Below are 26,937 nucleotides of genomic sequence, written 5' to 3' on the forward strand. Positions count from 1 at the left end.
AATATTAGCCAGCCCAAACCTATTTTTCGTGTTACACACCATTCTACATTCTTCTACATTCTGCAATCCAGACAAACTGGCTTTCTCTCTGCTCGTCAAAGACAGCACACCATTTCCCACTTCTGTACCTTCTTACTGGACATCTTCCATTCCCTTTTTACCTCTGCTTCAGAATTCCTCTCAATCTATCCACAAGTATTTATTAAGCAACTATGTGGCAGCCATTGTGCTGAAGGGTGCAAGGTGAGTGGTTACAAAGAATGAAAGGACACCTGCTTACAACGAGCTTTACATTCTAATGGAGATGGCAAGAAATACATATATGTATGTGAGTACACACACACACACACACACATATTTTCAGCAAAAATATAAAGTTAATACATACACAGTAGTTAAATACAAGGTAATTTAGGAGAGAGGTTACTAGCATTTGCAGAGATCAAAAAAGGTCTCTTGAAGAAGCTGGTGCCTGAGCTACTTCTTAAAGGGAAGGGAAGAACTCAAGGGAAGGAAATAAGCAGGTAGTGTTGCCCAGGAATGGAACACGCTGAGACTGGCATCAGAAAATGAAGTATCATGAGTGAGAACAGGGAGAAGGCCAATTTGGCAGGAGCACAGGAGAACATGAGGAGTAACATCTAATGACACAGGAAAAATGAGTTGGGACTAGGTTGTAAAGGACTTTAAAAGCTAAACAGATGAGTTTACATTTTAAATTGAAGAAATAGGAAGCAACTGAAATTGGCGAAGAAAATCACAAGATCCAATCTGTAGGTAAGGAAAAGGATTTTGGCAGCAGCATGTGGGAGGGACTGGAGTGGAGAGAGACTTGAGGCAGGGAGGCTAGTTAGAGATGAGAGAATGAATTTTCAACTGCTCTCCTTTTAAGATGAAGCTTGCCCCATCTTATGCTTGAAGTCTTTCTTGGTTCCCCCCAATAGTGCCCTCTCTCTCAAACTACTCAGAGAGAGAGAGAGAGAGAGAGAGAGAGAGAGAGAGAGAGAGAGAGAGAGAGCGTGTGTGTGTATGAAAAACTTTGAACATATTTGTACTTATTCATTTTACTCTTCTGCTATATATGTTTATATATGTAAGTGCTGTCTCCCCCACTAAAATGTAAACTCCCTGTGAGTAAAGACTATCATTCTTTGAACATGTATCACTGCTGTGGTAGTAAATGTTTAACAATCATTCTTAAAAAAAAAAAAAGGCACACAAATGTAATCTGCAATATTAGCATTTTCTCCACCAATTTCCTAAGTCTAGACAATCAACAGAACAATTAGTCAACCCCTGATTTGTAGCCTTTGCTAATTTCCAAGGTATGACTATTCATAATGAAAATTTAACTGTGGTTTTAACAGCTAGCTCCAGCACAATGCTTGCATCCCTGTAACTACCACAATCCCTAGAACATAGTAGGTCCTTTAAAAATACTTAATACCTAATTTCCACAGTCAAAACAGCAGGAAATCTTTATACTTATGCTATTCAACTCTAGCTATAAAAGACAGACTCCAGAATCCTAACCCAAAAAGATAGTAAGACCAAATTTTGACAATTTGTGGTTTTAAAATATGGCAATGATTTATTTTTCTTGTTAAAAAAAATAACAGGGGAAATTTGCTTATTTTCTTTTTCAAGAAATTCTCACTATACAGGCTCTTCAAAATATATATTCATTTTACTTTACATTCCTTCAAGGATAGGCACCATGGAATAATGAATAGAGTCAGGAAGTCCTTGCAGTCAGGAAGACCTAGTTGCAAGTCCTTCCTCAGATAAATGCTAGCTAAGTAATAACAGAAAAAGTCACCAGTCTTCTTTGTCCCAGGCAACTCTGTAGACAGTAAACGACAATGAGTTGCCAATTTGTAAATGTGAAAGGAGTTCCCACACCTGAGAGATCTCCAGATTGCTGCAATCACAGGTCCCGGCTCCCCCCAAAAAAATTCTTCAAGGACAGCAACAAACAGATGCTAGCTAAATTCTCATTAACTTCAATATTGAGATGCTGAGCAAGAAGCAAAGAAGAAAAGTGAACTAGGGTAACTGTCTTATAGAACTGAAGAATGTAAAATCTAGTTTATGAAATTGCCAGTTTTTAATTTACTGACCAAAAGATCTCTGATTAGAATACAGGCTAACTCAGCCATATTGTTGTAATTAGTTTAGATAAAGTTTAAGACAAAAGGAATTTTAATAGGATGTTGCTCTAACATATAACACTCCATTATATTCAGAAATTACTCTATATAAATCTGTCTACGTAAATAAGAAATTTATTAGAATTTAATTGAAAAGAGGATTAAGTTTGGAATAAAACTTAGGTGTTAATGTTTAGGTCTTTACATTCTAAGTGTAATAAAAAGTCTATAAAAGGATGATCAAAATTACTTGTAAAATATTCTGGCATATCCCAAACTTACTACAATCAGGGTTCAGATTTATTAAGAGTACCATAGGAAACTTCTCAAAGGCTCAATGAGAATGCATTACTCATAAATTTGAAAAAAAAATCTTGAGTTTGATTTAACCATATATTTTAACACTACTACGAATTAAAGAGAATGTTTTTAAATAGTCCTCAATGGTATTGTTTGAAATACCAAATGGATCCAATATAAAGGTAATTTCAACTAAATGGCTGTCCTATTACTTGGACTCCTAAGGCCTCCCTATATTAAGACTCTTCTATAACATGGCAAAGTCAAGCTTCTTAGAAATGAAACAACTGATAAGTTAAAATACCAAAGATTTGAGAGGGTTTTGTAAATTTTGTACCCTCCTTCTTTAAGAAAGAAAAATGGCATGTAAATAGTTGATTCACAAATTTATTAAAAGACTGGATTATGATCCAATGATAGATGACAGTTGGAAATAATGAGATCTTGTAAGACTCTAAATTGTCTTCTGAATCAAAGAATGATTAAATTATGCTCAGTGTGTCTTTCATGTTGTACACAGTTTATATTACACTCATTAACAACTCTGCTGATTACATGTCACATGCCTTTAGGCAAATTAGTTAACCTCTAAGGCTTTGTCTTTTTACAAAATATAAAAAATGTTTGCAATATTTACTTTATAAGGTTATCATGAAGATCGTATGAAATGACATATGAAAAACAAAATGCAAATTTTTTAGTTCTATGTAAATACTAGTAATCATCAGCTGTTATCTTACCTACTTAGGTTCACAGACTTTTTTAGGTCATGTACCCAGTGAAACCTACTGACCAGAATAATGTTTTTAAATGCATGATAAAATACACAGAATTACAAAGGAAACCAATGATATCGAAATAAACTTATCAATTTTTAAAACAAAACACTTCATAGACCCTGGTTTAGGAATTCATGTAAATTTAGACAAGCCCAGAGATCATTCCTTATATTTTATAGATGAAGAAACAGATTAAGTTACTTGCCCAAGATCACATTAGTATCAGAGCTGGGACTCTTCTTGCCAACTGTTCTGTTGCCTCTGTACCTGAAACCTTTTTAGGATCATCCTTCTATATATTTTATCATGGTGAATGTGCCATGCACATTTATTGGTTTCAAAGCCAAAATATTTATACTTTCCTTTACTGTTTTCATGAAATTATATGTAGAGGGGAAGAATTTTTTAAAAACTTTCTTAAAAAGCTTCCTTACAAAATTATTCCGGGTTATACCTTTCTTCACAGGAATACATTTGACCTCTAACACATTCTTCGCCCTTGTTAAATCTTTTAAACCTTATCTTTAATAAGCTCAAAGAAAAAATTATTCCTGATTCTCCTCTTCCCTCTTCACTAAAACTCATTATACTCAATGGTATACATATATGTATACATACATTTTATGGTATATATACATACACACACCCCCACACTCACAGCAGCTTTCATATCCATCCTGGGATATTTCATATAATTTGCCTGACATTTAATTTTTCATCCAATTGATGTAAATTTGGCCTATAGGACCATTTTGCTTGGTTACAGATCATTTTCCTTCATGTAAAGGCTTACCTCTTTCTGAGGGCTGTGGAGCATCCAAACATTCAGAAACATGCCAGCGAGGTGTCTGACCCAGCAGTAAGGAAAAAGGCATTTGGCAACTTGGGCAGTACCCACTGTAAACTGGATGCTGCTTTGGCGGGGTTAGTTTTTGGTTCTCAGTCTTGCCAAGCTTTGCTTTTATAGTTACCTTGCCCAGGGGCTGCTGAACATTACTGTTCCTATTTAGAGGAGGTTCAGACGTAAGGGTCTGAGAACCATTTTCTCCTAAATACAACTCACCATCCTTAGGTTTTTTCTTAACATTCGCAGTTCTTTTGTTGTTACTTTCACATCTTTTTGATTTGCATTTACCAGCTGTAGCTTTTTCAACAGAATTAGAAACATCTGATTTTCCCAATTTGGGTTTTCTTATAGACTTATATTCCCATATATCTTCTTCCAATAAGTTTTCTTCTGACATGATAAAGCAGCAGTATCATTAAAACAATATAGCAAACCTGGATGAATTGGGAGTTCAAGCTTTGATATAAAACTATTGTAAATGCAATGACTGTCTTTTAAAAAAAAAATGACAAAAAAATTAAATCCACTGAAAACGCTTAAAGCTTTAAAAGGGAGTACCGTCTATCAAATTCACTGAGCTTGGGACAAATTGTGCTTCAAAGAAAAACCTTCAGTAGTTTTCTGCTTAAAAAAAAGAAAACCTGCAGTAGTTTTTATACCAAAAAATTTTAGAGATCTCATACACATATATATAATATATGTACATACGTATAATAATTAGTTATTTGTCATTGCTGGGTCATTCTGAGAGCTAACTTAAGTCGTTGTAAACAAGCAAAGACAGTCCTCAATCTATAAATTAGGACTATTTCCAAATTCAAGTACTTAAGGAAGTTTCAGGGTTCCTAGGCATCAAATTATTCCAAAATTCACCATGTCCAGGTACAAATAGTGTTGTACAGGGGTACCAACTCTGTCCCAAACGTATACACGTGTCTAAATTGGTCTCCAAACCCAGCCATTCATTCTTTTCCCCTAGTGAGCCGGGGCAGGAACTTTCCCCAAGAGGAATGGCCCTGTCTTCTCGTCGGGGGTGGGCAGCAGCTGGCATCCGCACCGCCGTCACTGGCGGGGGGCACCGAACCCCCTGGGCTCCGGGAAGGATCCAGCGCCGTCGGCTGTGCGAGGAAGCACACACAAGTCTGGGGGTGAATGCCCGGGGACAACCGTGCCCCCAGGGGTCTGTCTGTGACAGCCCGCCCTCCAGCCGGGGGAGCCCCGATGCCAGCCTGTGCCTGCCTCTGGCATGGCCTGGTTCTCAGCGGGGCAGAGGGCCGGCTTCGTGCCCGGGGCCATCTCTATGCTGGGGGCAGGGGCAGAGGGCGAGGGCCCGCTTCGTGCCCGGGGGCATCTCTACGCTGGGGGCAGGGGCAGAGGGCGAGGGCCCGCTTCGTGCCCGGGGGCATCTCTACGCTGGGGGCAGGGGCAGGCAGCGCCCGCGCGAAGACTTTGATCACCCGCCCGCCGTCACCGCAGCCGCGCAGGGACTCCCCGCTGTGCCCTCAGGGCCCGCCCCCCGCCCCGCGGGGCTGCAGCTGCATCCTCTCCCGGCCCCGCCGGCTGCGCCCCCCGCTCCCCCAGCTCCCTTCATCCCCCCGCGGGCTCGGCACTAACCTAGCGTCCGCTCCGGCACTTTCCGCGCCCCGGGGACAACGGATAGGACGCTCTGCTTCTCCTTGGGCGCGTCCCCACCCCCCACAATTCAGGACGCGGCCCGTTCCACTCCGCTCACACCCCGATTTTCTTCTCCTTGGGCTTCTTTTGAGGCGGGAGCATCTTCCCGCTCCAACGCCGTGTCGAATCGGCCGATCTGGAGGGGGGCTTCAAAGTGAGCGCGGGGCAATGGGATCCGGGCTCCAAGACTTTGAATTAAATACGTATTTCCTTTTCAACCTCGCGCGTCTGGGAGAGTTCATTCACCGAGGGCCCATTAAGATCGGATTTCTCGGGCCTTTTCGCCTGCGAATCTGCCACTGCGAACGTCAACGTCCGGCGGTGGGAAATGACCTCGAAGAGGTAAAGCGGGGGTGGGGGCGCCGGCGCCGATGGTGTTTACGAGAAATTAGGACCTTGGTGTTTATGACTTTAAAACAAAACAAAACACAGGCTAGAGGCAGTTTCGGCCGCGAAGGGAGAGGCGAATGTGCCGCGGGGAAACCGAAGGGCCGTCCAGGCTCCCTTCCCCGCCCCGCCCCCCCCAGGGCCCGGGAAGCGATCCGGGCCGCGCAGCCGGAGAGACGCAGGCAACATGGCGGCCCCCGGAGCCGCGGGCGCCGGCCTCTCGGCCCTGCTGCCCGCCCAGACCTCGCTGGAGTACGCGCTGCTCGACGCCGTCTCCGCGCAGGAGAAGGACGCCCTGGTCTACCAGTACCTGCGGAAGGTGGACGGCTGGGAGCAGGACCTGGCCGTGCCCGACTTCCCGGAAGGTGAGGGGACCCCGGGGAGCCCCTCCCCCGCCCGGGGCGCGCTGGCGCGGGGGGCGCCTAATAGGTGCTTAGTGACCATCTGCCGCGCCCCACCCCCACAGCCTCCGAGGCTTCTGGGGAATGCTCAGCCCCTCCCCCCCCAGCCCCCGCCCCCCCTTCCCCCCCCCCGGCCTGGGGAGACCGCCCTCGAGGAGCTTACACTCCATCTACAAGTTAGTTTGACTGTTGTAGACACCCCACCCAGGGGCGCCCCCGCTGCTCTGGACTGCACCCCATTGAGTGCAACCACCGCTCTGCACCCAGTTCAGGGGCGTCCCCGCTGGACCGCACCCTTTTGAGTGCAACCATTGCTCTGCACCCAGTTCAGGGGGGTCCCCAGTGGACCGCACCCCATTGAGTGCGGCCACTGCTCTGCACCCAGTTCAGGGGGGTCCCCGCTGGACCGCACCCTTTTGAGTGCAACCACCGCTTTGCACCCAGTTCAGGGGCGTCCCCGCTGGACCGCATCCTATTGAGTGCAACCACTGCTCTGCACCCAGTTCAGGGGGGTCCCCAGTGGACCGCACCCCATTGAGTGCGGCCACTGCTCTGCACCCAGTTCAGGGGGGTCCCCAGAGGACCGCACCCTTTTGAGTGCAACCACCGCTTTGCACCCAGTTCAGGGGCGTCCTCGCTGGACCGCACCCTATTGAGTGCAACCACTGCTCTGCACCCAGTTCAGGGGGGTCCCCAGTGGACCGCACCCCATTGAATGCGGCCACTGCTCTGCACCCAGTTCAGGGGGGTCCCCGCTGGACCGCACCCTATTGAGTGCAACCACTGCTCTGCACCTAATTAGGGGGGTCCCCACTGGTCTATGCTATACTGACAGCAACTACTGATCTGTACCCCACTGAGGTATATGCCTACTGCTCTGCACCCCTCTCAGGTTGCTTCCACTGCTCTGCACCCCAATGTCCCCCTGATCTGCACCCTATTGAGTACTACCACTGATCTGTACCCCTTTGGAGGGATACACTCACTGCACCTTGTACTTTAGGATCGTCCATTGTTTGAGATCCATCCGATTCTGTTCCACCAAGCCCTTCTTTGGCCCCTATTCCCTGGCAGAGTGGGCAAGGGGGGAGACTTTGGCCCGGTTTACCTGAGGTGGAGGTGAACTGAGAGCTCATGCATTGTTAATGGGCTGGAAGTAGCCAGGCTCAGTTATCACCATCTGGGAGGCTGGGACCTGGCCACAGGGAAACAGGACACATCTCGTGTCTCTCTACTTACCAAGAGCAGGACCGGCTTTTCTTTGACAAACTCTACTAGGTTTTCACAAAAAAAGTCGTACGAGTAAGTTCATAGGTGTAGATCTAGAAGTCAAATCAACAGGTATTTGTAAAGTGCTCACTATATTGCCAGCCACTGGGAGACAAAGAAAGTGGGGAAACAATCCCTTTGTCAAGCTTACAATCTGTCTGTAGCCAAGTGGGACTTGAGAGGCCCATTCTCTCATTTTACAGGTGAAGAAAATGAAGTATTGAGAAGTTAAATGACGTGCTTAGTTGCACAGCTAACACAAGCTCCTGAGGTAAAATTTGAACTCAGGTCTTTCAAATTCCAGTATTAATGCCCTATTATATTTATATAATGTGTAATAATATGTATACAACACATATGATGTATAACTATGTAATATATATTTTATGCTTCTTCTTGGTTATGTTAAAAATGGGCATTAAAGAGAATACAGATTTCTTTTGTTTTATAGAAATTCTACTGTAACTTGTACTGCTTAAAATAAATGAACCATTGGCAGAGGTTCGGAATTTTTTAATGATGACCAGTTTTGTTGTAATGATATTTGACTGCTGAAATACCATACCAGTAAAGGCCATTGTTTGGAGCATTGGCTTCTGAGGGTCAGGGGAAGCTAAGATTTATTACAAATTGTCCTTTTTTGTTTAAATTACTCTCTACTTCACATTACTTTTCTTGCTATAGATAAACATTTCAACATTGTACAATAACAAATTTTAGTAGGATGCTGTTTGAAATAAAGTAAGATAGATGCCCTGTCAGATTAGATACATATAGTCCATGTATCCAAGTTTGTCACAAATATATTATAACCATGCTTTCAGAGGGGTCTGATCATTATGAAGAGAACACTAAAATGTTTTCTGTCTTGGTTTTCTAATTTTTAAATTGATTTTGTTACATATAAATGTTCTACTAATAAGAAAAAGCAGTAGGCTGATAGATAATACGTGAATGTCAGAAATAGTATAATTACTTTGGTCCTTTCTTAGAAAAAGTTGGGACACAAATAAGCTATAACAAAGACATTATATCTTAGTGTAAAAAAGTTCTAGACTTGGAGCCAGGAGACTAGGGTTCAAATTCTGCCCCTGATTCCTAACTAGGTGTATTACAGTTTCCCCATTTGTTAAAAGGGTGCAATAATTAACATTTACATCATGACTTAACGTTTGCAAGTTGCTTTCCATATGTTGTCTCATCTGTTCTTCACATCAGCCTTTTTTGGTACACACTGCAGGGATTATCCACATTTCAAGGATGGTATTATTATACCAATGATACTTCTTTTTCTTCAATTTTTCTTAAGTTTTTATTGAAGTATAGTAAGCTACTGTGTGACTTTTTAACAATAGGAATCCAGTAGCTAATTATTAAGATTCAAAAAATGTGTAAATATCCTGTATAAATAGCCACTGCATTAGGCATCTAGAATACAAAGACAGAAACAAAAAATAAGAAAAAGCCCAAGGGCTACACAAATGATATAAGAAAGGAAGCACTAGCAACTAGGAAATCAAGAAGGACGAAGAGGAGAGATAACTTGAAACCTGAAGGAAATTAGGATTTTGATGTAAAGATGAGAAGGGAGTACATTTCAAGTGTGAGAGAGCCTTAAGTGCCCAGCTGAAGAGTTTGTATTCCTATAGGCAGTGGAGAACCCTGAATACTTTTGAGCAGGGGAATGACATAATTGAAACTGGGCTTAGGATGACAGTTTTGGCAGCTGGTTGGTGAATTTATTGGAGATTAAAAGCAGGGTGACCCGTGAGGAGGCTATGCCAGTAGTCCAGGTGAGAAGGTGAGAAGTGCCTGAATTTGGATAGGATTGGTGGGAGTTGAGTTGGAGGGGATGGATTTGAGAAATACGAACACTTAGTAACTGATTGGATTGGGGCAGTGAAAAGAGGGAAATGAAAGGTGACTCTGAGATTGTGAACTAGTTACTAGAAAGATGATAGTCTCCTTTCCATCAGTTAATCGATAAGCATTTATTGAGGCCCACTGCCTTCCAAGCACTGTGTTAGGTGCGAAGGATACAAATATATAAACAGTGAAACAGTCTTGGATCTTGAGGAGCTTCCATTTCTAACGCAGAAGACAGAAAACAAGGGTATGCATATATCCAAGAATGTATGTGTTTATATGTATAGGTTTAAACTTACATATGTGTATAATATGTGTATAATATATAAAATTATATAGTATACATAAGGAATGCATAGTATATATTATTATATGTCATATAATAATAAATACAAAGTAGTTTGGGAGGGAGGTCACTAGCCTTTAGAAAGATTTGGAAAGGGAAGAAAAGGATTCTATGGTAAGTGAGGAGTGAGTACATTCTGAGGGTGAAGAATACAGAGAAAGCCAGTTTGGCTGGATTGAAGAGTGTAGAAAGGGGAATAATATCTAGTGAGGTGGGAAAGATCAGTTAGTACCAGAAATAGGAAAATTTGGAGAAGGGATAGGTTTAGAGAATATGAATATGAAGAATTTCCATTTTTAGATATACTGAATTTGAGATGCTTTTGTGACATTCAGCAGGAAGCTGGCAGTAGTTTGAGCTTAAGATTTGGGATTCAAGAAACCCAAGGGCCAAGAGAGGCCCTTGGGGAACATAATATCAGGGTCACAACTAGGGGGCTGACCTTGATCAAAAGGGCGACCTCTGTCTCAGAGAATTCAGCATGTAGGGGAGGATACATGGGGGACATGAAGCAGCTTACTGGTTAACTTCGATTATCTCAGGAAGGTAGGAGGAAAGTTCATCTACTGAGAGGGATTAGTGATGATAGAGGATTACTTCCTTTTAAAGAACAGAAAAATTAAAGAGAGGAATAGGTTTGAAACAGCCACTTTCTGAAGTTTGCTGGAATCAAGGAAGAATAAAAGGATTTCCATGCAGCATAGACAATCCATTGGAAATTGGATAACATGAATTTCAAGTGCATGGTTGTATGACTTCCTCCAGGAGCACTCAGTAACTTGATTACCGAGGGTTAAGAATAGGTATGGTGAATGGTGGGAAGTCATAGGAGGAAGGGATTCAATGCTAGAAGATAATATTTGGTTGACGTGGTAAACTTCATGGTCAAGACTATGGAGAGTGGAAAGTTAGGACATAAGTATGGTCTGGATTGGGTGAACAGAGAGGGGCAGAGGGATATCATGATGAGGATAAAGAGTAGAAAATAAAACAGGAGAGGGATAGGAGACTAGTATCAGAATGGGAAATTTCAGACTTAAGGATTTTAGAAAGGAGGATTGTTGTTCAATTAGTATGTACTTGCTGATAAAAACTTCAAAGAGCAGTGGTTTCCTTGGTGCTAATGTTCTAGTTGCTATATAGATCAAAACTCTTTGACACCTTAATTGACAGTTTAATGAGTTATAGCTGACAACATGGTCATGATGACCCTATCTAAGTTGTTAGGATCATCTAAAAAGTCTCTAGGGTCAGTTGTTTTGGGGGCCTGTTCTGGGATCAAATGCTAAAAGTTTTCAGTGTGGTAGGATCTGTTAGACCTTCTTCCTGGCTGAAATAACCTTTGAGAAACCAAGTAGCACATTAGGGAGGACTTAAATTGAGTTTGCAATTTAGTAACTATCAGAAATCTTATTGTTACTCTGCAATCTCTCATGTTCATTATCTATGTAGCAAACCTCCTTTCATATTAAGGTTTTTTCAGCCTAGGTCAAATGATCTTGAACCCGTATGAGTAGTATAAAGGTTTAATGAAGCATTACTGTTTTTTGAAGAGTAGGGAATGAGTATTTGCTGAATGGAATATACAAGAAATCTTGTTTTCTCCAGAAGAGTTAGCATTCCTGATTGCTATCTCTAGTTCTGGTTGAACCTTCTCTCAAATGGATGAATACTTTGGAACAGGAAGGAAAGTAGACATACTACTTGACTCTTCTAGTCGCTGCCTTTTATAACTGCAATGTGTTCCAACCCATAGAGGTCCAATCCACCCATTAATATTGCTTGTTCCAAATCTCTCTTGGTATTATTCACTAGCTTCAATGTACTTCTTTTTTTCTTGAGTGGTTCGTTATCTGACTCACAGTGTTCCTTTTCATCTTGTTAACCTACCGTTAAATTTGAGGACTCAGTATATACTTGAATGTCATGTCTAATAGTCTGGCCTCCTAATTTGTCATTCCTGTCCACTGTCACAAATTTTTAGCCCAACTCAGCTACCCATATAGGTAATTGCTACCTTTGCTAGGTCTCACCATTATTTAATTCCTGCTCTTTTGCCTGTTATCGTGAACTTTGAAACTTCCCTCCTTCATCATAATCTCCTATTTTTCTTATTGCCCTACTCTTAAACCTATTATTCTTCCTCCTCACTATGTACGACCTCTAGTTCTTCCAAACCCCACTGTTTCCCCGGTTTATCATGCTTGCTCCGGTCTCAGTATAATTCCTTCACAGTATTGCCAGTCTGACCAACCAACTCAAATTTACACTGTCCTCAGTCCTTTAATTTTTTTGTTCCTCTTTCATCATTCACAGTTGTCCCTCTAGTTAACCCTGGGTTTCCCTACTTCCAGTCTTCTCTACTACTACCTCTCCTCACACTGGAATGCTAACTGGGGCTACATGTTATCTGTCTCACCTAGATTCTCACTATGGTATTGAACTGCTTTTATTCTTCCTTGATTCATACTCTTATCCTACTCTTGAAAGTGGCTGTTTAAAACTTTTCCTTCTCCCAGGACCTTGCCATACCATTTTCTCTTCTTTTTTTCCATAGAAAGCCCTAACTCTTGCTTTGCTGAAAGAGCCAGTCAATTAACGTTATATTAATCAACGTGGCAGACACTGTACTAGTCAATTGATAGACATGGACAAAAATGAAACAATCCCTGTTCTTATGGAGCTTACATTCTCTTGTGGGAAACAATACATGCATACTTTTTATGTTTCTTGACAGCAAAAGCTTTTTAATCAAAAGCATTTATTGTGGATGGCAACTGTATGTCAGGAGCTCAAGATACCAAGTTAGATGTAAAACAGTCTTTGCCCTCAAAGGTTCTACTTTATTACACCTAATATAGGTATGCATAAAACCCATACAAGACTATAAACAGACACATCTCAATTGCATATATTTTAAGTAGGGAGTTTTAGTCATCTTTTAAAATTTTGGCCTATTAGAGTTATTTTTTTAAAAACCATTTCATTTTTTTCTTTATACTTTTAGTTGAATTATCTATTTATTCGTATAACTAAAATTCTTTCATATTAATTTCAGGACTAGAATGGCTGAATACAGAGGGTTCCATTTCTGTCTACAAGGATCTTTGTGGGAAAGTAGTAGTCTTGGATTTCTTCACTTACTGCTGCATCAACTGCATTCACCTGTTACCTGATCTTCATGCATTAGAACACATGTACACAGATAAAGGTACTGTACTTTAGCTACTAAGAGAATTTCCTGGCAAATGTAAAGGAAGTATAGCTGAGTCACTTGTTTGTTGATGACTAAACATTTGGCAAGACTTCAATGATTCTAAAAGTAATTTCTGATCTCTGCTAATCTAAAGAGAGGACTCCATGTACTCATTAAAACTTTCATAAAGGGTTAAATTTAGTTACTATGATCTGTCTAATCAGAGGACCAACATTTAGAGCATCATCCCTCCTTGTCTTATAATTGCAGAATGATTCCAAGTCAGCAAGCTTTTGTGTTTCTACCGTATACCCAGACTTATTAAATTTTTTTTTTAATTAAAATGTATGGCCATTTATAACTTTTGTTCTTGACTACATTATGGTGCAATTTTGAATGCAGTGTTACTGTTGCCTATTTAAATATAATCTGACACAGACTATATGATACTACAGAATATTATAACAGTTACCTTTTTTTTGGTCACAGCCACATACAAAATTTGTTTCATGTAACCCAGTATGTCCCAGTGTGGTGATCTGCCCTGGCTTGTCAATAGATATTCAGTAACATACAAAATATTTGAGGAAACTTTACATAATGGAGTAAAGGGAGAGTATGAATAGTAGAAAGTTGGAGGGAATGTACCAAAAGGAAAAGTAGCAGGTACAGTAAAACTTTCATTAATTGAATTATTTAGACAATAGGGAGTTGTAATTTATCATGTTTTGTAATTAACAGTAATGGAAAGAATGTTGGACTCCAGTTAGAAGGCTGAGTTCTACTTTTGGCTGTGCTATACTAGCTTTATGACTTTGGGATCATTCTGTTATCTGTAAAATGGGGGTTAGATTGGATGATTTCTAAGGGCTCTTCCAGTCCTAAAAATCAGTAATTCTTTATGGAACGTAATTTTAATTTTTCTTTCGTGATTCAGAATTTTATAGTTCCTTAAGGATCATCTTTATGAATACCTATTAAGCAATATTATGTATACTGAAGATATAAGAAATTATGCCCCCTCGCTACTGATCCCAGAGTATTACCTAGAAGTTGTTTGTTTTAAATCTCTACTTTTAGATTTTCCTTCCATCACTGGTTTCTTATTTGATAAAAAGATAATTCAGAAAAAAAATTCTAATTTATTTTTAATGGACTCCCCAAAATCTCCAGGATCAAAAACAAATTCCTCTGTTTTGCATTTAAAGCCCTTTGCAATCTGGCTACAATCTACATTTCAAAGCTTTTGCATTGTTCCCCTTTGTATACTTGATGTCCAAAATTACCCTCTTGATATTCCTTACAATTGACAGTCCATCTCCTATCTCTATACCTTTGCACACATTGTCCCTTATGCATTCTGGGTGTTTTTTGTTCCTGTAATTGTCCAGGCTGTTTCTTATGCCTGGAATGCACCCCTTCTTACCTCTGCCACTTAGAGTCCTTGATTTTATTCAAGGCTTATTAGCTCAGTTGCTACCTCATACATGAGACCTTTCCTGATTCCCCCACTAGGTCCTACTGTCTCCCTTTCAAGATACCTTCTGTTTGTACTATATTTACATGTGTACATATTTCCTCAAAGTAAGGTAAGTTCCTTTAAAGAGAAGACTACTTTACTTGGTTTTAGGGCCAGGTATGTAGTAGGCTGTTAATAAAAACTTCTTGATTAATTGATTGATTTCAAATGGTTTTTAGTTAACTGAAGAGGAGAAAGGAAGAAAGGAAATTTATAAGACTTAAAAAAGCATTGTCTGTTGTGGGACATAATGGAAAGTAAAATTTACATAAAAATGAAGGGCATCTTGTAAGTTTAGAGAATAAAAGAGAGGATAGGCAGAAAAAATTAGAAACTGCTTGTATATTGATTTCATATCAGTTTGGAATATGTAACTGTGACTACACTTTGCCAAAAATGGGAATCTGAGGTGAATTTTTGTTTAAGGATAACTGATACTTAAAGCTTATTCAAACCACTTCCTAGTCCTGCATGTGTTAAAGTCAAAATTTTATTTGACCATCCAAGGAATCCATTTCATACTATTTGCTTTTTTTTAAGCACGTATATTTGCACAACAGAAATATCAGAATTTTTACCACTGATATATTACGTCTTGAAATACCAATTTGTCACTCAGTAGTCATTATTGAGAACTTAGCAGATATTTACTAGACATTTTACAAATGCTTTTATTTCTTAGACTGAACTGGCTAAATAAGGGAGAATCAAAAATAATGGAATTCAGGTAATTCAGTATTTCATTAACCTGAAAGCATAATTTAGTAAAGAACTCCCTACTTAATAACAACTAGAAAACAGCCTGGAAGAAATCAGACTCAAACTAACCTATTACACCATGTTCCTTAACAAATTCAAAATGAATATTAAAAAATAAAACATTAGAAGAAAAGTAGATCATATTCCTTTCATGGCTACGGGTAGAAGACAAATTCCTAATGAAGCAAGAGGGAAAAGCAACATATAAGGTAGATAATTTTGATCACATGAAAAAGAAAGTCAATCTACAAGAATTAAGGATCTACTCTGTGATTAGTAGGTACAGCTAGGTGCCACAGTGGATAGAGTGCTGGGCTTGGAGTTAGGAAAACTTATCTTCCTGAGTTCAAACCTGACTTCAGATACTTACTAGCTGTGTGGTCCTGGGCAAGTCACTTTACCTTGTTTGCCTCTGTTTCCTCATCTGTAAAATAAGCTGGAGAAGGAAATGACAAACCATTCCAGTATCTTTGCCAAGAAAACCCCAGATGGGGTCATGGAGAGTTGAACAGGACTGAAAATAACTGAACACCACCAACAAAATGTAATTAACATTGTCATAGGCACTTGATGTTATGAGTGCTAAGAACAAAGCAATTTCTACTTGCATTGAGCTTGCATTCTAATGGAGGAAAGAACAAGTACATGTAATATGTACATAACATACAGCACAAATATAATGAAGTCAAAAACACACAAACAAGTTAAATACAAGGTAGTTTGAGAGGTAGAGCACTAGTAGTTGGGACTTCAGGAAAGACCTTTTGCAGAATATGGTGCCACTTCTGCATCTTTAAGAAAGAGAAGAACTCTGAGAAGGAAATAAAGAAGGTATATGTCCAAGGCGTAGGGAACAGCTTTTGCATACACAAACACGCACACACACAAATTAATGCATCTAAAGTAAGAAAGTGATTTTTAAGTGGAGAAAAAAAATCTTTGCATCTAGTTATCCAGGTTATCTAGGCAAACTTATAGAAATATGTGACCAAAAACCATTGCCCAGTAGAGAAGTGATCAAAGGATATGAACAATTTTCAAGAGAATTACAAACTATTTACTACCATGTGAAAGAATGCTCCAAATCACTAATGAGAGAAATACAAATCATAAATCTTGAGATTTCATCTCACATCCAGCAAATTGGTAAAGGTGAAAAAGAAGGGAATAATCCTTGTTGGAGAGATTGTGAAAGGGCAGACATGGCAGTGCACTATTGGTGGAGCTAATGATTCTGTATGTTGATTATGGAAAGCAATTTGGAATTATGCAAATAAAGTGGCTAAAATGTCCATACTATTTGACTCAGATTCCACTTCTAGGCATATAGCCCAAGGAAGTCACTGATAAAAAGCCCTCATATACACCAAAATATTTATTGCAGCACTTTTTGTGGTAGCAAAGAACTGAATTGGAGAATGTCTAAAACAATTGTGTAATGGATTCTTTCTGTGCTCTAAGAAACAAATGATGAATATTAAAAAAGTATGCAAAAACTGACATGAATTGATGCAAAATGAAGTAGAGCCAAGAGGATGATATACACGGTGATTACAGCAATGTAAAGGGGAAGAACAACCACAAAACAGTTGAAAATGAATGTTATGAAATTATAAAATATAAGGTTGGCCCCCCAAAAAAAGACATGAGAAGACACTTTATATTGTTCCTTTCACAAAGGCAGAGGGATCCATAGTTGTGTAATATGCTGCATATAAAGTCAGATTTTTAAAATGTATTGATGAGTTTTGCTGATTTTTTCTCTTTTTATCTTTTAAAAAAATACACGATATACATGTTTATACACGATATCTTCTGAAAAGGGAAGGAAGGAATACTGAGAGATATCTAGTTATGGAGAAACCAGTAGGTGTTCACAAGACATTTTATAAATGCCTTTTCTCTCAGCCATTCTGCAAACATTAATTAAAAAACTAGCATGTACCTATGATCAACTAATTGATAAATAAAAATGAAACTAGACACAGTCACTGCCCTCATAGAGCTTATAATCTAGTGGGAAGATAAGACAAAAGCACATGAAAATGACAGATGAATTCAAGCATCTTTATTAAGTAGGTAATGGAGAACTATTGGTTTTGAGCACCATTCTTCCTGATGTAAATCTTAATCATATTACCTCATTACGTTTTGGCAGTTTTGCATAGAATTATCTGTTCAAGCCTAGATACCACATTTTAGGATGTACATCAATAACCTGGAATGCTTACAGAGGATTGATCAGGATTGTAAATGACCTCAAGTTTGTGCCATGTGAGAATTGATAGAAAGAACTGGGTATTCAGGCTCAAAAAGAGAAGAGTTGGGTGGTTGTAGCTATCTCTAAGTATTTGAAAGTTTTTCATGTAAAATTGGGATTAGGTTTGTTCTGCTTGGTACTAATAAGACGTTGCCTTTTAGGCATGGATAAAAAAAATCAGCGTTGTTTCAGTTCTCCATTACCACTGAGCTTCTTGCCATTAGGACCCCAAACAGAACCAATGTTTCAGATGTCAGCTGGTCTTCTCACTTATCAAACTTTGTCCAGCACTAGAGCATCAGCTAAGTAATAGGCCTCAGGTGCCAGTTCCAAGCAGGAGCCAACCATGACCTTATATGTAGGATGACTTATAACAGTGCAGTTATCACATGCTGTCTTGGAAGAAGACAAATCAACTAGTGCTGTGAATATGTGAATATTCCTGAGGTACTTATTACTTATCTTATTACTTATTACTTATCTTCTCTCTCTGATGCCCATTCTCCCCCAGTATTTGAGAGAGATTCCAGTGGCACTATCCTCCTTTCATTACAACATTACAGGACACACAGTAGGTGGGGAATTATAGTTGAATACTTCATTCTAAATGCTAGCAAATTCTCTCTTTATTTACTAATCTTTGTGATTGTCAGTGACTACCTAGTGAAAATTCCCTTTTTATATTAGCACTACCTGCTCCAGTTCCATCCATCTCAGTCCTACCCTTCCCAAATTTCTAGGCTGTGTATCCCACCCTCTGTCCCACTCCCTGTCCCTCACCTTCCCCAACCCTCTTTCCATGTACCCTGTTCTGTTAATAAACTTCCCCTCATCTCAGACATCATGCTCTTTCCATCTTGCACTTAAAGAAATCTGACTTCCTCAAGAACACTATCCATTTTAGGGTACTCCATACAGCTCTGTGTGTACCTTCTCTCACATACCTCAACACATGGATCTAGGAAGAAGAATGAACAACTTTTATTCTTCACTGCTACTTCCAGACCATCCTGCTGCCACTTTCACATAGCAGCTTCTCTTCTTTAGACATTCACTTCAACTACATCACCCCCTCCATATCTGGCCCCACCTGCCCTCAGGTTTTTCTCTCTTTTTTGAATTCAACACCTATACCATAGTATTACTTTTTGTCCCAACACCTGCATTTGGAGCATTCAACATGTGTAGATTGACTTCCTTTCACTATTTGAGTAACATGGGATGGATCCTAAAGTGCTTATAGCTGGAAAGTATAATAGTTACATTTCTAATGATGAGATTATAAATTTATATTAACAGAAACATATACAACTAGAGTTTATCACATATGATTTCAGTGGGTTTTTACTAAATAAAATTTGCTTTCTTTGGATCAAAATGTCTTTTCACGTCATTATCTGATATGACTTTGTTTTTAATAGTGGTATTTCTGTTCTTGAAGCAGCATTCCCCAGGCTATTTAAAATTCCAGTGGATATTCAGTTCATGTTTATCAGTAAGCCAAAAATGGTCAGCTGTGTGAGAAAATACTTATTAATTCAAAAGTAGCCTGAACAAGGATTAACTTTATAACTGGCCTCCCTTCTCTGTAAAATAAAACTTTAAAGCCATGTACATACTGTTACAATAATTAACGACAATCATTTTTACAGTGAGAATAAAAAGAAATTATAAATATTAAGAAGCCTAATTACCAAATAAAAGATGAATTATATTATTAAATGGTTCTAGTTTTGAAAGTTTTTTTTTAATTTGCACGTGTCATTGCTCTAATTCATGATAATTCAGCACATATTTACAACACGCTGGCCTATACCTACTTTTTTTATGCTATCCAGACACCAAAAAAAATAGCCATTTTTTTTTTGTACGATAGGGATACAAAAATTCTATAGGATTACCTAATTCCCAAAATTAGCATGTCAACCATTGCTAGAGGGTAAAAGTAGTTTACTAAATGCAGTTTGTTCTTGTTTTTATAAGAGCAGAAATCTTTTAGAAAATAAGTTAAGAACCTTCTCTTTAAACAGTGCTTGCTAAGTGTGTATAAATATGAGTTTTTAAAAATTGGTTAGATTTAACAAGCTATAACTAAAAAGAACTTGCATTTTGGTTGGAAAGAATGATTTATTGATGAATGGTTAAAAAAAAGTGCTATGGAAGTTGAATGCTAACGTTGAATAATTATTTTTCTAACTGCTGAGTAAAATGCAGGTATCCATATATAGTAACCCAACATGCCAAATATTTTTGTTAAATAGTATATAAAAGAAGGTAATGATATGTTAAATTTAATATATAATAATACATTTCTAAAATATAAAGGGTTTTTGTGGAAAGGAGGCAAAGATTTTAATAATACAGGTCTTTTCTTAGGGTTCAAGTGTGAAAAAAATGGCAGGGTACTAGCCATTCTCTTCTAGGACCTGTTCTGAGTTAATAATTAATAATTAGCCCTACTGAAACAGAAAATTGGATGTGTTGCCATCTCTTTCTCCTCTGTGACTTATTGTTCTTCTCTGCCTCTGACCTGTCTCTCTTCTCCCTTTTTTCCTTTTATAGTTGGAGGAAATAAGAATTATTTTTCTAATTGTTGTTTCAGCTACAGAAAAGAAAAAAGGTATAACAACAGTGTTGACATCCTCTATACTTCTCTGCCTCCCTGTCACTGGAATATCTCTTTTCTCTTGCTACTTCTTTAACCTCCTAACTTGGCATGCTCTCATCAGTTCCCAGATCCCACTTTTCCAAAAACAGTTTGTCTGCAATTTATGAATGAAAGGTCAATTCATTATGTAGAATAATAGAATGATTTTTAAAAGTTGATTTTTCAGAAGCATATTTATTGTAACTATCTTTGTTTTCTTAAATGGTTACGTGCCATTTCAGTTTTTACAATTCTGAAACAGATACATAAAATAGGAAAGTTGAAATGTTATATATAAAATTTAGTCACCTTACAGAAAACTTTAAATTGACAGTATAGTTGAAATCCAGTGTATTGTCATAACAAAGGATTGGAGAAAAAAAGTAGATGCCCATTAATTAGGAAATGGCTAAACATATTTTGGTACACACATAACAAACAGTATTACTGTGGGGTAAGAAATGATGAATGTGATGAATACAGAGAAGCTTGAAAAGATTTGCATGAAATGATACAGTATAAAGTAAGCAACGCCAGCAAAACAGTCTACATAATGACTACAATAATGTAAAGAGAATAACCACAAAAAAAATCAGAAGTGGATATTGCAAAGTGATAAAGAACAAGTACAGCTTGAAAGAAGAGATAGGAGAGGGCATCCCGCCCCATCCCCTGGCAGAGATGCTACATCTGTAATTGTACATTGCATGTATTTTAAGACTTTTTCAATGTATCAGAGTTATGCTGATTTTTTTCCTTTTTTTTTTTTGTCTTAAATACTATTTGTTATGGGATGATTCTCTGAGAGGGAGAAAGATGTTTATTTTATATTAACATAAAAAGACATCAATAAAAACTTATTTTAAAATAAGAAATCTGACATAGTCTTAGTCGAATTCTTGTGTGATCTTCACTACCCATACTTTTCCATGATTTTAACCCATTTACCTTTATGATTTTTTTTCATCAAAAATACATGACCATTGTATTTGTAAAAAGCTTTTGGCCAAGTAAGTAGGCAGTATGTTTCATCTTGAGTCTTCTGAAATTATCATTGGTCAGATCAGAGTTCTTAATTCTTTCAAAGTTGTTTTTCTTTACAATGTTGTTGTTACTGTACTTGGTTGTGCTCCCTTTACTCTGTATCTGTTCATTGAAGTCTTCCCAGATTTCTCTGAAACCATCCCCTTTGTCATTTCTTACAGCATATTATTCTAGCTCCTTCATATACCATAATTTGTTCAGCCCATTTCCCAATTGATGGATACTCCTTCTGTTTTTAATTCTTTGCCACCACCAAAAAAACCTTGCTATGAATATTTTTATGTACGCATACTTTGTTTTGCTCCTTTAATCCACACTTCCTCTTGTCCTTCTGTCAAGCATTCTTCTCAGTCTTTGTATCCTTGTTCCTTATTTTGCATAGTGTACATTTTGATCACTGACAATTAAAATATTTAAAGATTTAATTCAATAAGATTTTTGTGTCTACTATACAAGTCACTAGGTTAGTTAGTCACTAGGGAGTACAAAGACAAAAACAATCCTTGCTGTTGGGGAACTTTCATTCTATTAGGTAATGCGCTCGATTTACAGAGATAACTACAAGGTAGTTTGAGGATGGAGAGAACACAAATGCCTGAAAGCATAAGGCTCAGGGTTCTGGGGTACCCAGTAGGGCAGATGAGGGAGCTCACAGGCCTTAACTTTTTCAGTAAAGTAGGGAGCCAAGTCCTCTACTAAGAGGCAGAGGGTGAATAAGTGCCATAGGGGGCTTGTGGATCAATAACATTTGGAAAGATCATTGTGCTGAGTTTCAGTGTCAGAAGAATTAAAAGAATTTCCATGCATTAGCAAAGACCAAATTGAGATTCAGAAACATGAGTTTGAGTTCATGTAACTTTCTCCAGTCTCATTTAGTAGCATTTGAGTAAAAATGGAAAAGATAGAAGGTGGAGGTAACTCAGAATTGGGATTTGGCAATGTGTGAATGGTTGTAAGACATGGGGACAAGAGATGCAAGAGTATCGTTGAGCTGGTCAGATATAGGGTGAAGTCTATGAAGAAGTCCAAGAAGGGCTAATGGACTGGTAGGAAGGATCATATGGATAAGAGATCATAGTGAAAGTGAACAGGAAGGCAAGCAAAAGATTGAAGGCCAAGAGGTTATGATTAGGGAGGGGAATATCACTTTAGGACCATAATGGTGGTGCAGTTATCAGTGATGGTGAAATCTAAGATATGATCCCTCTAGTGGCCAAGGTGGGGTACAAATTTGATTAATCACAGTTGAGCATATTTAAGTACTGGGGAGTTGGCATATTTGAGATTATTAGCATGATATTGAAGTTCCCAAGTATGAAGATTAAATTTGGGGTGGAGAAGAGAAGACTGTGAACCAGGTACTGAACTCCTTGAGAAGAGAGGGAATGTAATCTGGAGACCAGTAGGTTGTAATAACAAGGATCTAGAATGAGTGGTACAGATTGTCGTACCCTACAGGAGGTGATTTCTTGGTCATGGTGGCATAGGCTAAAAGTAGCATCAAGAAGCCAAGAATATGCCTTATTCTTCTGGTTCATGGGTCAGGTACTTTGCAGTATTGGAGAAAGTAACCAAGGATGCAACGTCTTATGGAGGGAACCAGGTTTACTTGAGTGTAAGAAGTTTGAAAGGAGGAGGAAGAAGTTTAGGACAAAGAGGAGTTGTTTTTTTAAATAGAATAAATCTCCTGTGTTGTCCCTCTCATTACATGTGATTGTACGCAAAACAGGAATTCTTCTTCAGTTGGCTGGGGGTTGGTAAGTTAAATTTTTGAGTGATGAAAGATATAATTTTGGAAGCTTGACAGTATTTGGGGACTCAATGCAAACTGCACAATGCTATCTTCAAACAGGAACATCTAAGGGACCTCCCCATTTAGAGGGGATTGTTCTGGGAGATCTGCTCCATGACAGTCAGACACCTTTAACATACCTATGCCTTCCTCTTTACTGTACTTTGGCATAGATCATACTTTCCTTACAGGAGAGGTAGGCTCTTGTTCTCTACCATTACTAAGTCTAATAGTGAGGAAATCTCCATTGAGCAAGCTAAAAATAGGTGATAGTTTTCTGATGAGACATCTCAGACACCAGGAGTATGTCTTTGAAAGACATTATTATTTCCTATTCAACTTTAGCCATTATTGACCCACAACTGAGAAAGTTTTGTTAAAGAGAGTTTTGTTCCCAAAAGATTTGTTAATCAGAGTACCGTGATCATGGTTCAGTTTGTTTCCCTAGCTAAATTATAGGCTTGAGGAGAAGGTCAGTATCTGATACTTTTGTACTCTTCTCCACATACCCAGGGATGAACACTCAGCATTCAGTAAAATGTGTAGTTGATTAATTTTCTAAAGACCTTTAGATACCAACTAATTTATTGGATGCTATATATGTTATTATTCCAATTGATGAATTTCAAATGAGCAGTGTAGACGGAAGACCTGCATCACTTCAGAAAAATCACTATGGTCGAGGTAGGTTTGATGGAAGTGGAATTTAAGCTGGATTTTGAAGGAAAAGTAAAATTTACATATGAGGAAAGGTATTCCAGGAGAAAAGAACTGACTGCATGACCAGAGATGCAGAGGCATGAATGTTTGTGATATGCTCAGAGATTAAACAGATCAGTTTGATAGGTATGCTCATTGCATGTCCTCCTTTGAAAATATCAGTAAGATACCTTCTAAAGAAGATGTATTTAGGGAGAAACTAAGCAAACCTTACAGCCAGCTTTTATTCTCAGTAAGGTGTGATTTTTATGAACTGTAGGATTCTCCTTTTGGGCTTACTTCAGTTTCCCTGAGGCTTTATTTATAGTATTGCTGTACCAAAACTACATATTTAAAAAACAAGCCAAAATGTTTCTCATGTCATTTTACCCTTAAGGTTCTGACAAATGGAACAGTCTAAAATAAAATGCTCAATTGATCATCATGATGACAAGTGAATTAAAATTGTTTTTCTCATGGGAATATTGATGTAGTACAACACAGATTTTCTGGACCCTGTACTTCCATACTTTGAAGATCAATTTTCTATTTTTGGTGGTAATTTTAAGCTTACTATTAAACTGTTCAAATTTTCACTTCTCTTTGTGCTGTTTTAAAAATTGATGCAATTTTATTTTGTCTGCCTAAAAATAAGTAACTTGCCTCTTTCCAGGACTTTATCCATCACCTCTTAATCATTGACTTCCAAACTTTGATCTCTAAACCCACCTCTGTGTATGTAATGCGATTGTATTACATATAACATGTTGTATTATATATACCCAAGTGCCTCTTATTAGAATAGAGCAAACTTTCTTTCCTCCCTCTCATTGCCAGTGGAGCACAAGTTTGGCAAATCCTCTCAAGCCAAAAAGTCTTGAAGTATGATACAAATGACAGACTGTCTGTTGTCCCAGAACTGGCCTAGCATAATTCAAGAGGCTTATCACCAGAAAACTGGTCACCAGTTAATAGGGTTTTGTTTGTTTGTTTTGTAGTCACTGCAGTTAATAAAGACCATCTGTTAAGTTGTAGAAAGGCAGGTTACAGTAGGTATTTGTGGAGGCAGTTTTCTCACTGACTGAAATTGTAGACCCTTGAAGTGCTGAAATAAGTTAAATACATTCTCGTTTGATCCTTAGAACTGCTCTGAAGTGTAAGCAGTGTAGATTTGATCTTCACCTATTTTTTAATATGAGGAAACAAGAAGGAAAACCCAGCTTCCCCAAGATCAAAGAGTTAATGTTAGAACAGGGACTCAAACTGAGGTCTTTCCTGGATCAAAATCCAGTGTTCTCTCCACTGTGCCATGTCATATGAGGTATATGAAACAGACTTTGAGTTTAGGAAGAGTTTACAAGGAGAACGTAATTTCATTGAGACTCCAAAGAATTAGAGAAGGTTTCCTCAATAAACAAACAGCATATATAAATTGTTTTAGACATGCAAGTAAGGAGAGGCAGCACACCTAGGGCATGTGCCATCCTGACAGTACATACCCCCAAACCATGTACCAACTCTGCTTCTTGAAGCAGTGGCGTAGGGTTAGGATCTTAAGCAATAGTAACAAGGCGCTTGTGGCACAGTAAATAGAGCACTGGGCCTGGAGTCAAGACCTGAGTTTAAATGTGGCTCAGATACTTATTAGCTGTGTGACCCTGGGCAAGTCTGTTTGCCTCAGTTTCCTCATCTGTAAGACGGAGATAATAGTCGCACCTACCTCCCAGAACTATTACAAGAATCAAATGAGATAATTGTAAAGTGTTTAGTGCTAGTAAAATGCCCGACACTACATAAATACTAACTGTTGTTATTAGGCAGCCAATCAGCAAGCATTTATTAAGTACCTGGGATACGCCAGGCACTATGCTAGGTGCTGAGGATAGAGGGACAAGTAGAATAGTGCCTGTCCTCAAGGAGTTTACATCCTATTGAGAGAGACAACATGTACATGTAGAAATATATAGAATAAAAACAAAATATATGCAAGGTAATTTTGAGGAGGGCAGCAGCAGCTGAAGGAGAAGTCATCTTACTTTAGTTTCCCCATTTGTAAAATGAGGGAATTGGACTAAATGGTCTCAGGTCATATCTCCATCTCTCTTGTAGTAATAGCACTCCCTTAAATCTGTATGACACTTTATATTTTCATAGAGCTCTTACATACCCTGTCTATTTGGGCCTCACAGTAGCCATGTAAGGGAGGCTGAGCAGGTCACTGCAGCCTTGTTTTTACTGAGAAAAGTAAATTTTAGAGCAAGTAAGTGACTAGAAAAGTAGAAGATCTGGGACTAGAACCCAGGTGTCCTGACGACTGTTGTGCCGTTGCCTTTTCTGTTCAGTACTGGATTTATATAGTACTTAAAACATTAGGAGCACTTCATCCTGTGGAGCAGGGGGTGGATGTTTTCTTTTTGAAGGGGGGTGGGCTTAGAGCGATACCCAAAGTCACACAGTGGGAAGAATTGGAAGGCAAAAGAAGGCTCCCCGATTGTTCTACTGCTGCATCTTCCCTCAATTTCCTCTTGCAGTTCAATCTGCATCCTGAACCTGACTCTAGCAAGCATTTCCAGGCCGGTTCAGATGCTGCTCTATGGCCAAGAGTCTTCCACTGCTAAGAATATCTAAATCAGGTCAATGCTCCACCCAGCCTGGTATTCTGAGGTAGCATAGGGTAGGGGAAAATACAGCTACTTAGAGATCAGAGAGAGCTGATTTGAACCACATCTCTACCTAGCCACCTCACGGTCTGTTGTTACGAGGATCAGTATATATAAAACACTTTGCAAACCTTAATTTTCTCACAACTGACAAAGGTGTAGAGAATGGAAAATCTAACTGTGCTTATAATTTGTTAATTACGGAAAAGCATTTGACTTGTAGCAAAATGCCTCTCCAGAGATTCTCCAGAAAATTTTCTCTCTCTCTCTCCATATATATGTATATATATGTTAAGATTACTTGATAGATATAACCACAGATTTTTGCACAGTCATCTTTGC

General features: G+C 38.7%; 3 protein-coding genes across 4 annotated transcripts in view; 1 reads left to right on the plus strand and 2 right to left on the minus strand.

Moving 5' to 3' along the window:
• DCLRE1A (DNA cross-link repair 1A) overlaps positions 1 to 4,473 on the minus strand; it is a 27,564-nt gene extending 23,091 nt beyond the window's left edge. Inside the window, exon 1 of the mRNA XM_072623054.1 lies at positions 4,023 to 4,473. Within this exon, the coding sequence (XP_072479155.1) occupies positions 4,023 to 4,473 (451 nt within the window). The remainder of the gene's footprint in view (positions 1 to 4,022) is intronic.
• On the minus strand, positions 3,588 to 6,326 carry LOC140510699 (uncharacterized). Its single transcript, XM_072619525.1, has 3 exons — positions 6,179 to 6,326; positions 5,691 to 5,886; positions 3,588 to 5,194 (listed from the first exon to the last, which is right to left on the minus strand). The coding sequence occupies exons 1-3, from the start codon at positions 6,324 to 6,326 to the stop codon at positions 4,894 to 4,896; spliced, it is 645 nt and encodes a 214-aa protein (XP_072475626.1). The 3' UTR covers positions 3,588 to 4,893.
• The window catches only part of NHLRC2 (NHL repeat containing 2), a 64,939-nt gene continuing 43,583 nt past the window's right edge, over positions 5,582 to 26,937 (plus strand). Inside the window, exons 1-2 of one of the 2 annotated variants that reach the window (XM_072623071.1) lie at positions 5,582 to 6,092; positions 13,078 to 13,230. In XM_072623071.1, the coding sequence (XP_072479172.1) occupies positions 13,215 to 13,230 (16 nt within the window). In that variant the 5' untranslated portion in view covers positions 5,582 to 6,092; positions 13,078 to 13,214. Of the gene's footprint in view, positions 6,503 to 13,077; positions 13,231 to 26,937 lie in introns of both variants that reach the window. The other variant, XM_072623062.1, reaches the window with a different exon arrangement.

This window comes from Notamacropus eugenii, chromosome 1 (assembly GCF_028372415.1).
Source record: "Notamacropus eugenii isolate mMacEug1 chromosome 1, mMacEug1.pri_v2, whole genome shotgun sequence".
Taxonomy (NCBI): Eukaryota; Metazoa; Chordata; class Mammalia; order Diprotodontia; family Macropodidae; genus Notamacropus; species Notamacropus eugenii.